At 48.1% G+C, this 12,157-nt stretch overlaps 1 protein-coding gene across 1 annotated transcript in view; it reads left to right on the forward strand.

Annotated features, from left to right (window-relative positions):
• Window positions 1-12,157, forward strand: part of LOC115641513 (zinc finger protein 629-like) — a 42,098-nt gene that overhangs the window by 20,613 nt on the left and 9,328 nt on the right. The window contains exon 4 of the mRNA XM_030544717.1: window positions 1,106-1,623. Coding sequence (XP_030400577.1) covers window positions 1,106-1,623 — 518 coding nt within the window. The remainder of the gene's footprint in view (window positions 1-1,105; window positions 1,624-12,157) is intronic.

Raw genomic sequence — 12,157 nt, forward strand, 5'->3', positions numbered from 1 at the left:
TGAATGAGAAAGGGATACTGCAGTGAGGGAGAGAAAGGTCTATGGTGGGGTGGGCAAACTTTTTGGCCCGAGGGCCACATCTGGGTGGGAAAATTGCATGCAGAGTCATGAATGTAGGGCTGGGGCAGGGGGTTGGTGTGCGGAGGGAGTGCGGGGGGCAGGAGGGGGTGTAGTGTGCAGGAAGGGGCTCAGGGCAGGGAGTTGGGGTGCAGGAGGGAGTGTGGAGTGCAGAAGGGGGCTCAAGGCGGGGGGTTGGGGTGCGAGGTTCAGGAGGGGGCTCAGGGCAGAACGAGCAGTGCCTGCAGGCGAGGGCAGCGCAAGGAGCCCTCTGCCCCCCCGCCTCAGGGCACAGGAACATGGTGCCGGCCACTTCCAGGAGTGGCCAGGGCTTGCAGCACCACAGATCCAGCCCACAGGCTGTAGTTTGCCCACCCCTGGTCTATCGTCAGGAGAAGAGGAAAGAGAGAGGGGGATCCTGGAGGGGAATTGAGGGGCTGGAGCACAGGGAAAGGGAAATGTTGAGAGTTGAGGAAAAGCTGTCGCGGGCCCTGGGAAAAGAGGAAGGAGAAAGGGATGTGAGGCTTCCTGCTTGTGCCCCTCCACAGCCCCCTATTTCTGCATGACTGACTGGCTCTTCTTGGGGGTCTCTCTGGTGGAAGGATGTGAGGAGCCTCAGCCACTTCCACTTGGAAATACGGGAGATGAAATAATCTCTGGATTCTCTCTTCCATCCAGCAGGTGCCAGGATCCTGAGCAGGACTGAGGAGCAGCCTCACGACGAAGGGCCTGAAAACCTGCAGCCCCCCAGCATATCACAGCAGGATTCAGGAGAGAGCAATAATCACAGAACTGAGCAGGAAAGAGCCTGCAAGAGGCAGAAGAGGAGCCCAGCGGGGAATGAGCCAGATCCCCTAGGGGAATGTGAGCGTGGATTCAGGAGACTAATCCAGCCTCCTTCATCGGGGAGACCTCGGACCTCAGGGGACCTTCACCATCAGAACAGCATTCACAGGACAGAGAAGCCCCATAAATGTCGAGATTGTGGGGAAAGGTTCTGGGAGAAGCAGGCGCTCACAGCCCATGGGAGAGTCCATGAGAAGGACAGACCATATCCCTGTCCTGAATGTGGAAAGAGTTTCAACAGACTGACTCATCTCAAAACCCACCAGAGAACCCATACGGGAGAGAAACCCTATTTCTGTGCCGAATGTGGGAAGAACTTCGGCCACCTCTCCACGCTCATTACACACCAGAGGCTGCACACAGGGGAAAGACCCTACTCCTGTGATGAGTGCGGGAAAACTTTCACGAACCCCTCAGACCTCAACAAGCACCAGCGCTCCCACACGGGCGAGCGGCCCTACCCCTGTGCTGAGTGTGGGAAGCGTTTCAGCCAGCTCTCCAACCTGACGATGCACCAGAGGACTCACACACAGGAGAAGCCCTACCCCTGTGCCGAATGTGGGAAGAGCTTCAAGTATCTGGCTTACCTCGCCATTCATGAGCGCTCCCACACAGGGGAACGGCCCTTCCCCTGCACCGAGTGCGGGAAGAGCTTCAGTAACAAATCCTCTTTGGCCCGCCACCTGAGAATCCACTCCAGAGCCGCAGCCATGGACAAGTGAGACCCTCCCAACAGAGAGCTCTGCTCTGATCATGTGTGTTTAAGAATGTGAAGCAGGGCCTGAGAGAAGCTAGCCCCATGCCCACTAACAGAACCATCCCCATCACGGACACCAGGGGGTGTGAACTGGGGCTTCACCGTAGTCCTCTGAGGTGTCCCGATTCCAGAACTGCCCCAGCAGTGATTTGCTCCTTCCTGCTTGAACTAGTGAGGAGAGGGCCACTCTAGGGGCTTGTCTTTACTGTAAATTAACTTCTTGTAACTCAAGTATTGTCCCTCACTCAAGTCCCGTCCACATAAAGTACCTTTAAGTGGATGCAGTGGTGCTGTGACCCCAAGTTGGCCAGCCCAAGGAGGGGCATAGGCTAAAACTGTAGCACAACTCATCAGCTGCTAACACAGCCTCTCTGTAGTGTGGCTCCAGGCTTGTGTCACTTGCATGTCGCTAGTTCTCCAGTGCCTAGCCCACGAGTCTCCTAGCGTGCCCAGAAAGGACAGAAGTTCTCCCACTACTCACTGGGAAATGTGTGTGCACAGAAGCCATAGCGCTGTACTATGTTGGCACAGCAGTGTGGCTGTTCTCAGCTGAGCTCAGCTCACTCGAGAGCAGTCACTGGAGCACAGATAACTCGAGTTAACTCTGTAGTGAAGGCAGACTCGGCAAGGCTGGCAGGCCTCAGTCCCAGCGGTACCAGGAACAGCACCTCCAGAGGAAGGCATTAGGCCAGCTCTACCTCCTGCCCCACTGCCAACCAGTTCTGCCTCAATGGCCCCCCACGGCCACCTTCTTCCATACTCTGCCCTACTTGGAGGCACCCAGCCTCACCAGTGCTTCAGAGCCCTCTATCATCTCTCCCCAGCAGCCGCATGTAACCGGGGCCCAAGTCTGCTGCATTGACTCCCTGCCTCCCACTCACCTGACTGGCTCTTCCAGCTGACTCTTATCTAGCCTAAGCATTTACTTTCTCTGTGTACTCTTCTGTATTTAGTCATCGCCCCCCCATTTTCTACTCCTGTCCTGTTAACTCTCTTTCTGTTTGCTGCCCTGTCTCCAGTGCATTGCATTGTCCAGACCACACCATTGCTCCCTGGCTCAGCTGCCCATCAGCACAACCACTGATTGAGTTTTATTGGTGTGACATTTTGATCGGACGACCCCAATCCTGCACTGGAGCTCCACATGGGCAGATTCCTCTGGAGTGCTGCCTGGCTACTGGGGTCCCCATGTGTAGCGCAGTGCAAGATTGGGGCCTTAGTTTTAAATCTTCTGATCTTCCCTACCTCATTGGTTGCCCTTCTGAATTGCTGGTATTTTTTATTTATTTCCTGCTGATTTGATTGTAATGTACTGAAGAGCCTTCCTTGTCAATCAATCACAGCTCTGCACACTTAATTACCTCTCTTTCCCTGTTCCTTTGACTCAGTTAAATCCACTCTCTTGATTTGGCCTTTGTGTAGCTGCCCATTGCCCTTCTCACTGTTGTCCCCCTGGCTTCTTGCCCTGTCGAGTCCCAACTCACTGTGATGATGTTTTATCAGTCTCCCTGGTTGGGTTTAGTTTCTGGCTAAGAACAGGGAGAAGGGGTGGAAAGTGAGACCTGCGTGGTGGTGGCAGGTATCTAGTGCTCCTAGGAAAAGCTAAGGTGTGCGTCAGGACACTTAGTAACACGTGATCCAAGGACAGCCCTTATATCTCCAGCTGCAACCCAGTGCCGCTCTGCTTTTCTCCCTGCAGCCTAGCGAGCAGTAAACCATGGGAATAAGTGGCCCAGCGATTCACAGGGGCAGTTTTACTGTTACAGCATTTACGTTGGTAAGTGAAGAACACTTGCCATCCCCACACAAGTACTTCGTTTCCTTGGGGAGGCAACATTCAGAGGAACCCAGTCCAAGATGTTGCAGGGAGAAGAAGCAGGGTAGCCAGAATTGATGCAGGCCCAGCATCTTTGCATCCACACTGAGTGCCTGAGAGAGTTACTCTCACTTGGCAGTAGCTGTCCTGCTGCTCCCATGTAGAAGTTGTGATACCCTGTAGTTTTGGGCTCCATGAGCCAGCAAAGCAAAACCAGAGTTTAGACTTCCACTGTGGATGGTGAGTCCTGTGTGTTGTGACTGGATGTCTGCTTCCCTGCCGCTCCAGAGGGGCTAAGGAGCACACAGCACATAGGCCTCATGTACAGGTGGAAAATGAGGACCTGTAATTCATCAGTGTAACTCCATTGGCAGAAGCAACAGTGGAAACTGTAGTGTAGACAGGACTTTGGCATTGTTACCACTATGTCATCAACCCCTAACCAGCAAGTGACTTATCTCTCTTTCCAAATACTGACTGAAGAAGCTCTGATGGAAGAAGGAGCTCTGAGAGCATCAGAGAAGATATGCAAGCTTCTGCTGAGAAATTTCAGCTCCTACTATGACCTGCCCGTTCCTGGATGCACACCTTCTTCAACACCGCTCTCTGGGTCGCTACCTCGCCACGCTTCCTCTCTGGACACTTCCCTGTCAATAGTGGGTGATCCTGGCTTTTTTAACTGTTTAAAGGGCCTTGCAGATCTCTTCAAAACCTGATTGATTACACCTCGGTCTCCTGGGTTTGAAAAGCTACTAACCCCAATAAATACAATATACATAATACTGTTCAGTAACCCTGCTATGTCTCTGCCGGAGGGAAAGCCTAATCTGATAACAGCCCAGCCATGCTTCTCTTCCTGATCGCAGTCTACCCCCTCTGCACGCCTGCTCCCTGTCTCTTTCAGAGCCACCCAACAATCTTCACATTAAGCCCCCAAAAGCTCCAAACAAGCTGTCTTGAGTGGCCCTCCACGAGTCCCAGCTTCAATGTCTCTGGGAACCCAGTAGTCCATGTTCTTGGTGCCACAACATATCTCATCACAGAGTTTCACTTAACAGTTATAACGCCATCTCATATCTCACAATTTCACATTAACATAGTCCCTTCTCCACAACTCCCGTGAATATGGTGGGAGGAGAGGACGATCCAAGTGCAATGCCTCAAAGATATCCCCACAGTTTGGCATCAAACATGGGAAAGTTGCATGGTCCAGCTCCTGCACTCCCATCACTGGAGCTCCCGAAGCCCTGTAAGGGGAGGACACTGAGGCCATGTCTTCACTGACAAAAAAGGGGAGGTTTTAACAGTAGGATAATTGAGGTGTATTAGCTCTCCTGCTGTGCACACACAGTGGAGTTACTGTGAGGTAAACCAGGCACAGTCAACCATGGGCAGGGGGCATCGTTCTGACCTCACCCAGCTGCCTTGTGAACACTATAAGCAGCTTGTCTCCATTTAAGATTTTACAACATGATAATTATCCCCAATTGTTATCTCACTGTTTAAAAAAAGAGCACCACTGTAAAATACACAGTAAGCACAGGGCAACACCTTGAGATTAGCCATGATAGGAAGAGGCATGCAGCTAGATCTCATGCTCCGCCGAAAGGCATGTAAAGTTCACACTGCATAGAAAAATGAGTGACTCTTAAGAATTCCTCCTGGCACAGCTCTAGGCAGGTGCTCAGATACTCCCTGGAGAGACTCTATGTGAACCTAAGACTGGCCACACTGGATCAGACCAGTGGTCCACCTGTCTTCCCATAGAAGCCAATGCCAGGTGCTTCAGAGGGAATGAGTGGAACAAGCAATCATTGAGTGATCCATCCCCTGTTGTCCACTCCCAGCTTCTGGCAGTCAGAGGCTAAGGACACCCAGATCATGGGATTGCATCCCTGTCCGTCTTGACTAATAGCCATTGATGGACCTGTCCTCCATGAGACCAACTATAAACTGAAGTGACTGTCAGATGCTGGTTTCTGCCATATCTGAGGAGCAAGGAAGAGGGTGTGAAGCCATCTCACTGGGACAATAGCTTTGCAAACAGATTAGAGGTTGAAACAGGAAGCTCAGCAGAGCAGCACATGGGTGCTCACCCGGCCCCCCAGGTACTGGCAGGAGTGGGGATGTAACACTAAAAGTTAGCAAGGGGACTCTGGGAAGATGGTAAAACTGTCTGGGGAAAACCTTGGAACACCAAGGGCTAGAGGCACCAGATGCATTATTGTCACTATGGGCCTTGGCTCTTGTAGTGCCCAAACTTTAGATGGAGCTACGTAGACCCTGGTCTTATACATCAGAAGGGACCTGACTCAGACTGATAAAGGCTTAAAGTTTTGCTGGTCCTGGGTGTAGGTTACATGGGATGGGAGGGAAACCCTGTAACCACCACCATCAGGAAAAAGGAGAAAAAATATGTGCAGGTTCCTGTGTTAGAACCAGAGATGGGCTATTGGGCAAATGGGAGGTTCCAGGGGACAGCAGGGACCCCAGGCCTCAGCCCCAAAATTCCGCATCCAAACAGCAGTGGCAGCAGCTGGAGAAAAGGTGGAGGGGACACCGCTGTGAGATGACCAGTGTATTCTGGAGACAACACCCTCTGCCTGGAAGATTCATGGGAAAAGGCTGGCTGTACCCCAGAATAATTCGTTAGAGCATATGTTTGCAACAGACTATTAATAGTATTTACAGTTACCACAACCTCTCTGCTGGTGAGATTATCAGGCCTCAAGTGCCCCAACTCATTTCTCTACTGGACAGAAGAGAGGTCATCGCCTGTAGGGCCAATCCCAAACATTCAACAATCATGAGAGTGGCTGAAGATCATGAGATTTTTTTTTAAATCAGAATTTTCCTGCTGGGATGCGAGTCTCCCACCCCTGAGTAAGCCTGAATGTACCAGGATCAACATTTAACTGGAAGTGCACAAGCAATAATGTGCTACTTCAAACAGGAATTAGTTCAGGGAAGTCCTATGGCCTGTGTTATGCGAGAGGTCAGAGAAGAGGATCACGTTGGCTTCTGGCCTTATAATCAAAGACTCTATGAACCTCCGGGTCAGCATCTCCAAGGGGGACTCCCCAGACCCACTCCTAACCTCTGGCTTCAGTCCCATTGAAAACACTGGGAGATGGTGGCCATTTTGACTTATGGGCAGCACCACTTCTGCATGCAAAGGCTGTAGGAAAAGTGTGGCCAGATTGACTGAGGGCAGTTTGTCTTCATCCCTGTTGAAAGTAGAGGGAGGTAGTGGCCATTCTGCATAGTGTAAATGCCACAAATCACAAGAGTGTGAGGAAATACCAAATAACATCAGACTCAAGATAAAATGGGCAAGGTAACTCTGAAACAGTCTCACTCTCCTGGCTGATCATGAAGAAAAGGATGAGGGAGGAAAGGGGCTCCTACCAGGCCTTGGTCAGAGTGGATGGGAAGCTCTGAGTGACAGAATCATAGAACTGGAAGGGACCGCGAAAGGTCATCTAGTCCAGTCCCCTGCATTCAAGGCAGGACTAAGTATTATCTTGACCATCCGTGACAGATGTTTGTCCAACCTGCTCTTAAAAATCCCCAATGATGGAGATTCCACAATCTCCCTAGGCAATTTATTCCAGTGCTTAACCACCCACACAGGAAGTTTTTCCTAATGTCCAACCTAAACTGCCCTTGCTGCAATTTAAGCCCATTGCTTCTTGTCCTATCCGCAGCTGTTAAGAAGAATAATTTTTCTCCCTCCTCCTTGTACCAACCTTTTATGTACTTGAAAACTCTTAACATGTCCCCTCTCAGTCTTCTCTTCTCCAGACTAAACAAACCCAGTTTTTTCAATTTTCCCTCATAGGTCATGTTTTCTAGACCTTTAATCATTTTTGCTGCTCTTCTCTGGACTTCCTCCAATTTGTCCACATTTTTCCTGAAATGTGGTGCCCAAGAACTGGACACAATACTCCAGTTGAGGCCTAATCAGTGAAAGAATTACTTCTCATGTTTTGTTTACAATACTCCTGCTAATACATCCCAGAATGATGTTTGGTTTTTTTGCAACAGCGTTACACTGTTGACTCATATTTAACTTGTGATCCACTCTGACCCCCAGATCCCTTTACGCAGTACTCCTTCCTAGACAGTTATTTCCCATTTTGTGTGTGTGCAACTGATTGTTCCTTCATAAGTGGAGTACTTTGCATTTGTCCTTATTGAATTTCATCCTGTTTACTTCACACCATTTCTCCAGTTTGTCCAGATCATTTTGAATTTTAATCCTATCATTTCCTATGGAAAAAAAAGCACTTATAACCCCTCCCAGCTTGGTATCGTCCGCAATCTTTATAAGTCGACTCTCTGTGCCATTATCTAAATCATCGATGAAGATATTGAACAGACCCAGACCCAGAACCGATCCCTGAGGGACCCCACTCATTATGCCCTTCCAGCATGACTGTGAACCACTGATAATTACTCTCTGGGAACAATTTTCCAACCAGTTATGCATCCTCCTTATAGTAGCTCCATCTAGGTTGTATTTCCCTAGTTTGTTAATGAGACGGTCATGCGAGACAGTATCAAAAGCCTTACTAAAGACAAGATATACCACATCTGCCGCTTCCCACTTATCCATAAGGCTTGTTACCCTGATATGGGCCATGAGGATATGACACATGCTGGGTGAACAGCAGACACAGGAGGTGGCCTTACTGCAGGTGGCCAGGCCAACATTTACCTCCTACGCTCAGCCCCAGTCCTCCATGTGGGACACTGGCCTCCCATGAGACATCTGATTCAATCTGAGAGCTCCCCAGAGAGATACACCTCCACCTCTTCTCAATCTCAGTGTGAGCACCCTCCATACAGCACAGTCACTTGCATGACCACACACACCAAGTGACCTGGGCATAAGCCAGTTATGTCACTGTGGAGCCAGAGCCTAAGAATTACAGAGGAGAGGTGTATCTACAAGACACCACTGGCAAAGCAGTCCACCCACTCACAGGCAGAGGAGCAATCTCTATCTAACATCTCCTACCACAGCGGGGTACTTGGACAGATCAGTGCAAGGAGGAAGAAGGGGATGAAGGCCAAGGCAGAGGAGAAGGCTCCATTACTGCCCTAATAGAGTCTAGGAGACTCAGAAGCTCTTCTTCATTGAGGCCCAAGCCAGAGAGTTACAGGCTCACTCTAAAGCCAACTAACGCCCTTGTGATGGCTGGTGCAGGAGCTACAGAGGCCAGCCCACAGGATTTATGCACTGTCCCTATGTAGAAGTCTATAAACTGTGATCAAGTCACCTCTTAACCTTCTCTTTGTTAAGCTAAATAAATTGAGCTCCTGAAGTCTTTGACAGTAAGGCAGGTTTTCTAACCCTTCAATCATTCTCATGGCTCTTCTCTGAACCCTCTCCAGTTTATCACCATCTTTCTTGAATGGACGTCTGGACACAGTATTCCAGCAGTGGTCATACCAGTGCCAAATACAAAGGTAACACAAACTGTACATCTACTTGATAGCCAAGGATCAAGCCCTTTTGGCCACAGCATTGCCCTGGAAGCTCATGTTCAGCTGCTTATTTATCATGAGCCCAAAAGCTTTTTCAGAGACACTGCTTCCCAGGATAGAGTCCCCTATTCTGTATGTGTGTCCTGCATTCTTTGCTCCTAGATGTACAGCTGGCTATATTAAAACACATATTGTTTGCGTGCATCCACTTCATAAAGCAATTCACTTGTAGGTGTAAAGAAGGGATTCCCCCCCCCACCACCACATGTATCATGGAAGGGTTTTGCTATCCCCTTTCTCTGAAGCATCCTCCATCATGGCTGGAGATGGGACACTAGGGTATTCTGTTTCTCAGGTGCTTGACTGGCTGGTTCTTGCCCACATGCTCAGAGTCTAACTGATTGCCATATGTAGGGTCAGGAAGGAATTTTTCCCCAGGTCAGATTGGCAGTGACCTTAGGTTTTTGTTTTTTTCCTTTGCCTTGGCCTTTGGCTTCCTCTGAGTGAGTCACATGCCAGAATTATTTGGATGTATCTCATGTAATCATTTCTCTGCCATTGTGGGGGCTTCAGGCACTGATGCACCTTGGTCCTTCCTATGATCTGCCTGTGCAACGTAATAGTTGAGTCTCCTAAGGGCTGTAACACTTTGGCCTAATTTCAGGTAATGAGTTTAGTGTGTGGGTGCTGGGTGGTGCTGGTGGCCTGGTGGTCAATTCTGGCCTTAAGTCCTAAGACTGCATGACCTCCTGTATAGCACAGGCCAGAGAAGTTTTCCCAAAATAATTCCTGGGAGCAGATATTGCAGTAAAACACCCAATCATGATTTAAAAAGTGTCAGTGATGCAGAATTCACCACAACTCTTGGTAAATTGTTCTAAAGGTTAATTCCCCTCACTGTTAGAAATGTGTATCTTATTTCCAGTGTGAATTTGTCTAGCTTCAAGTTCCAGCCATTGGAGCATGTTCTACCTTTCTCTGCTAGCTTGAAGAGCCCTTTGTTAAATCTGTGCTCCCCATGTAGGTACTTTTAGCCTGTGAGCAAGTCCCCCCATAACCTTCTCTTGATTCAGCTAAATAGATTAAGCCCCTTGAGTCTATCACTCTAAGGCAGGTTTTCTAATCCTTTAATCATTCCTGTGGATCTTTTCTGAATTGTCTACAATTTATGTACATCATTCTTGAATTGTGCACATCAGAACTAGACATAGTATTCCAGCAGCAGCTGCATCAGAGCAAAACACAGAGGTGAAATAACCTCTCTGTCCTACTCAAGATTCCCTTGTTTATGCATCCAAGGATCACATTAGCCTTTTTTGCCACAGTGTCACACTGGGAGCTCATGTTCAACTGACTATCTCCCACAACCCCCAGGTATTTTTAGTACCACTGCTTCCCAGGACAGAGTCCGTTCCCCTCACCTTGCCCGTAAGTCTGGCCTCCATTCTTTGTTCCAAGATGGATACATTTACATTTAGCCATATTAAAATACATGTTGCTTGATTGTGCCCAGGTTACCAAGCGATGCAGCTTGTGCTATACCAGTGACCTGTCCTCTTCATTATTTACCATGTCCTCAATTTTTGTGTCATCTGCAAACTTCATCAGTGATGATTTTGTTTTTTCCAAGTCATTAATAAAAATGTTAAATAGTGTTGGGCCAAGAGCCAATCCCTGCAGGATCCCACTAGAAACACAACCACTCAGTAATGATTCCATGTCTATAATTACATTTTGAGATCTATCAGACAGCTTTTAATCAATTTAATGTGGGCTAAATTTTATATTGTTCTAGAATTTTAATCAAAATGTTGTGTGGTACCAAGTCAAATGTCTTACAGGAGTCTACATATATTACATCAACATTATTATATTTATCAACCAAACTTGTAATCTCATAAAAAAAATCAAATTAGTTTCAAAGGATCTATTTTCCATAAACCCATGTTGATTGGTATTACTGTAATTATGTTAACCCATTTAAACTGTTTATTACTCAAGTCTCATATCAACCATTCTATTATCTTGCCTGGGAGTGATGTCAGACTGACAGGCTTATAATTATCAGTCATCCCATTTACACATTATTGGCACAACATTGGCTTTCTTTGTGTCTTCTGGAACTTCCCCAGTGTTCCAAGACTTACTGAAAATCAATATTAATGGTCCAGTGAGCTCCTCGGCCAGCTCTCTTATAACTCTTGATGCAAGTTGTCTGGACCTGCTGATGTTAAAATGTCTAACTTTAGTAGCTGCTGTTTAACACCCTTGTCAGATACTAGTGGAATGGTATGATGACACGTACAAACCCTAAACTGAAGAGCAAGGTGTTAAGGAAAAGCTCCGGGTCCAGGCAGCCCTCCCATAACCACACCTGCAAACCCTGAACAGCCTGGAGGAGGGGCTTGAAGGGGAAGCAGAGCAGCTCAGAAGGAGGCAGGCAATGGAAGGGAGTAGATAGCTGCTCAAAATTCTTGAGAGAAGTATGGTCCAGGAGCTCATTGCCAGAGACTTGAGCAAACCTACAAAAAAAGAGGCAGAGAACTGATTGTGCAGGTCAGAGATTTTACCTGAGACTTTTTGATTTACGCTGTGGGGAAAAGGAGACTTGTCTAGGAAGTGGCTGGGGGAGGGGGCTGATTAGCACCCCAAGGTGCAGAGCGTAACTGCCCACCATGGGGCCCTGCATCACAGAGAGGTGGAGAGGGCCGTGTTTCCCTACTCATTCCAAGAAGACATGAGAACAACAGGAGTCTTCACCTTGGGGAAGAACCCAGCTGGGGAAGACCCTGACCATTCGAGGGCCCAGATCCCCCAAAGTCCCTATACTAAAAGGAAGGACTGGAAACCCTTGAAGGGGCTTTGAAGGACAGGATGATATTTGCAACTGGGAGGTGACCTGCCACACCCCTGCTTGCTCACTAAGCAGCACTGTTGGTAGTGTTCCATCTTGTACAAATCCAAAGAGTGTTATCACCTTATGAGGAGACTATATCATCTTTTTTTTCCAAATACAGAACAGAAATATTTATTAAATACTTTTGCCTTTTCTGTATTGTTACTGATATTTCTACCATTTCCATCGGGGAAGGGACCGATACCACTGTCAGGATTCTTTTTGTTCCTACTATATTTTAAAAAACCTCCTCCTTATTTTCCTAAACTCTGCTAGTGACAGATTTCTCCCT

Source organism: Gopherus evgoodei, unplaced genomic scaffold, assembly GCF_007399415.2.
Source record: "Gopherus evgoodei ecotype Sinaloan lineage unplaced genomic scaffold, rGopEvg1_v1.p scaffold_35_arrow_ctg1, whole genome shotgun sequence".
Taxonomy (NCBI): Eukaryota; Metazoa; Chordata; order Testudines; family Testudinidae; genus Gopherus; species Gopherus evgoodei.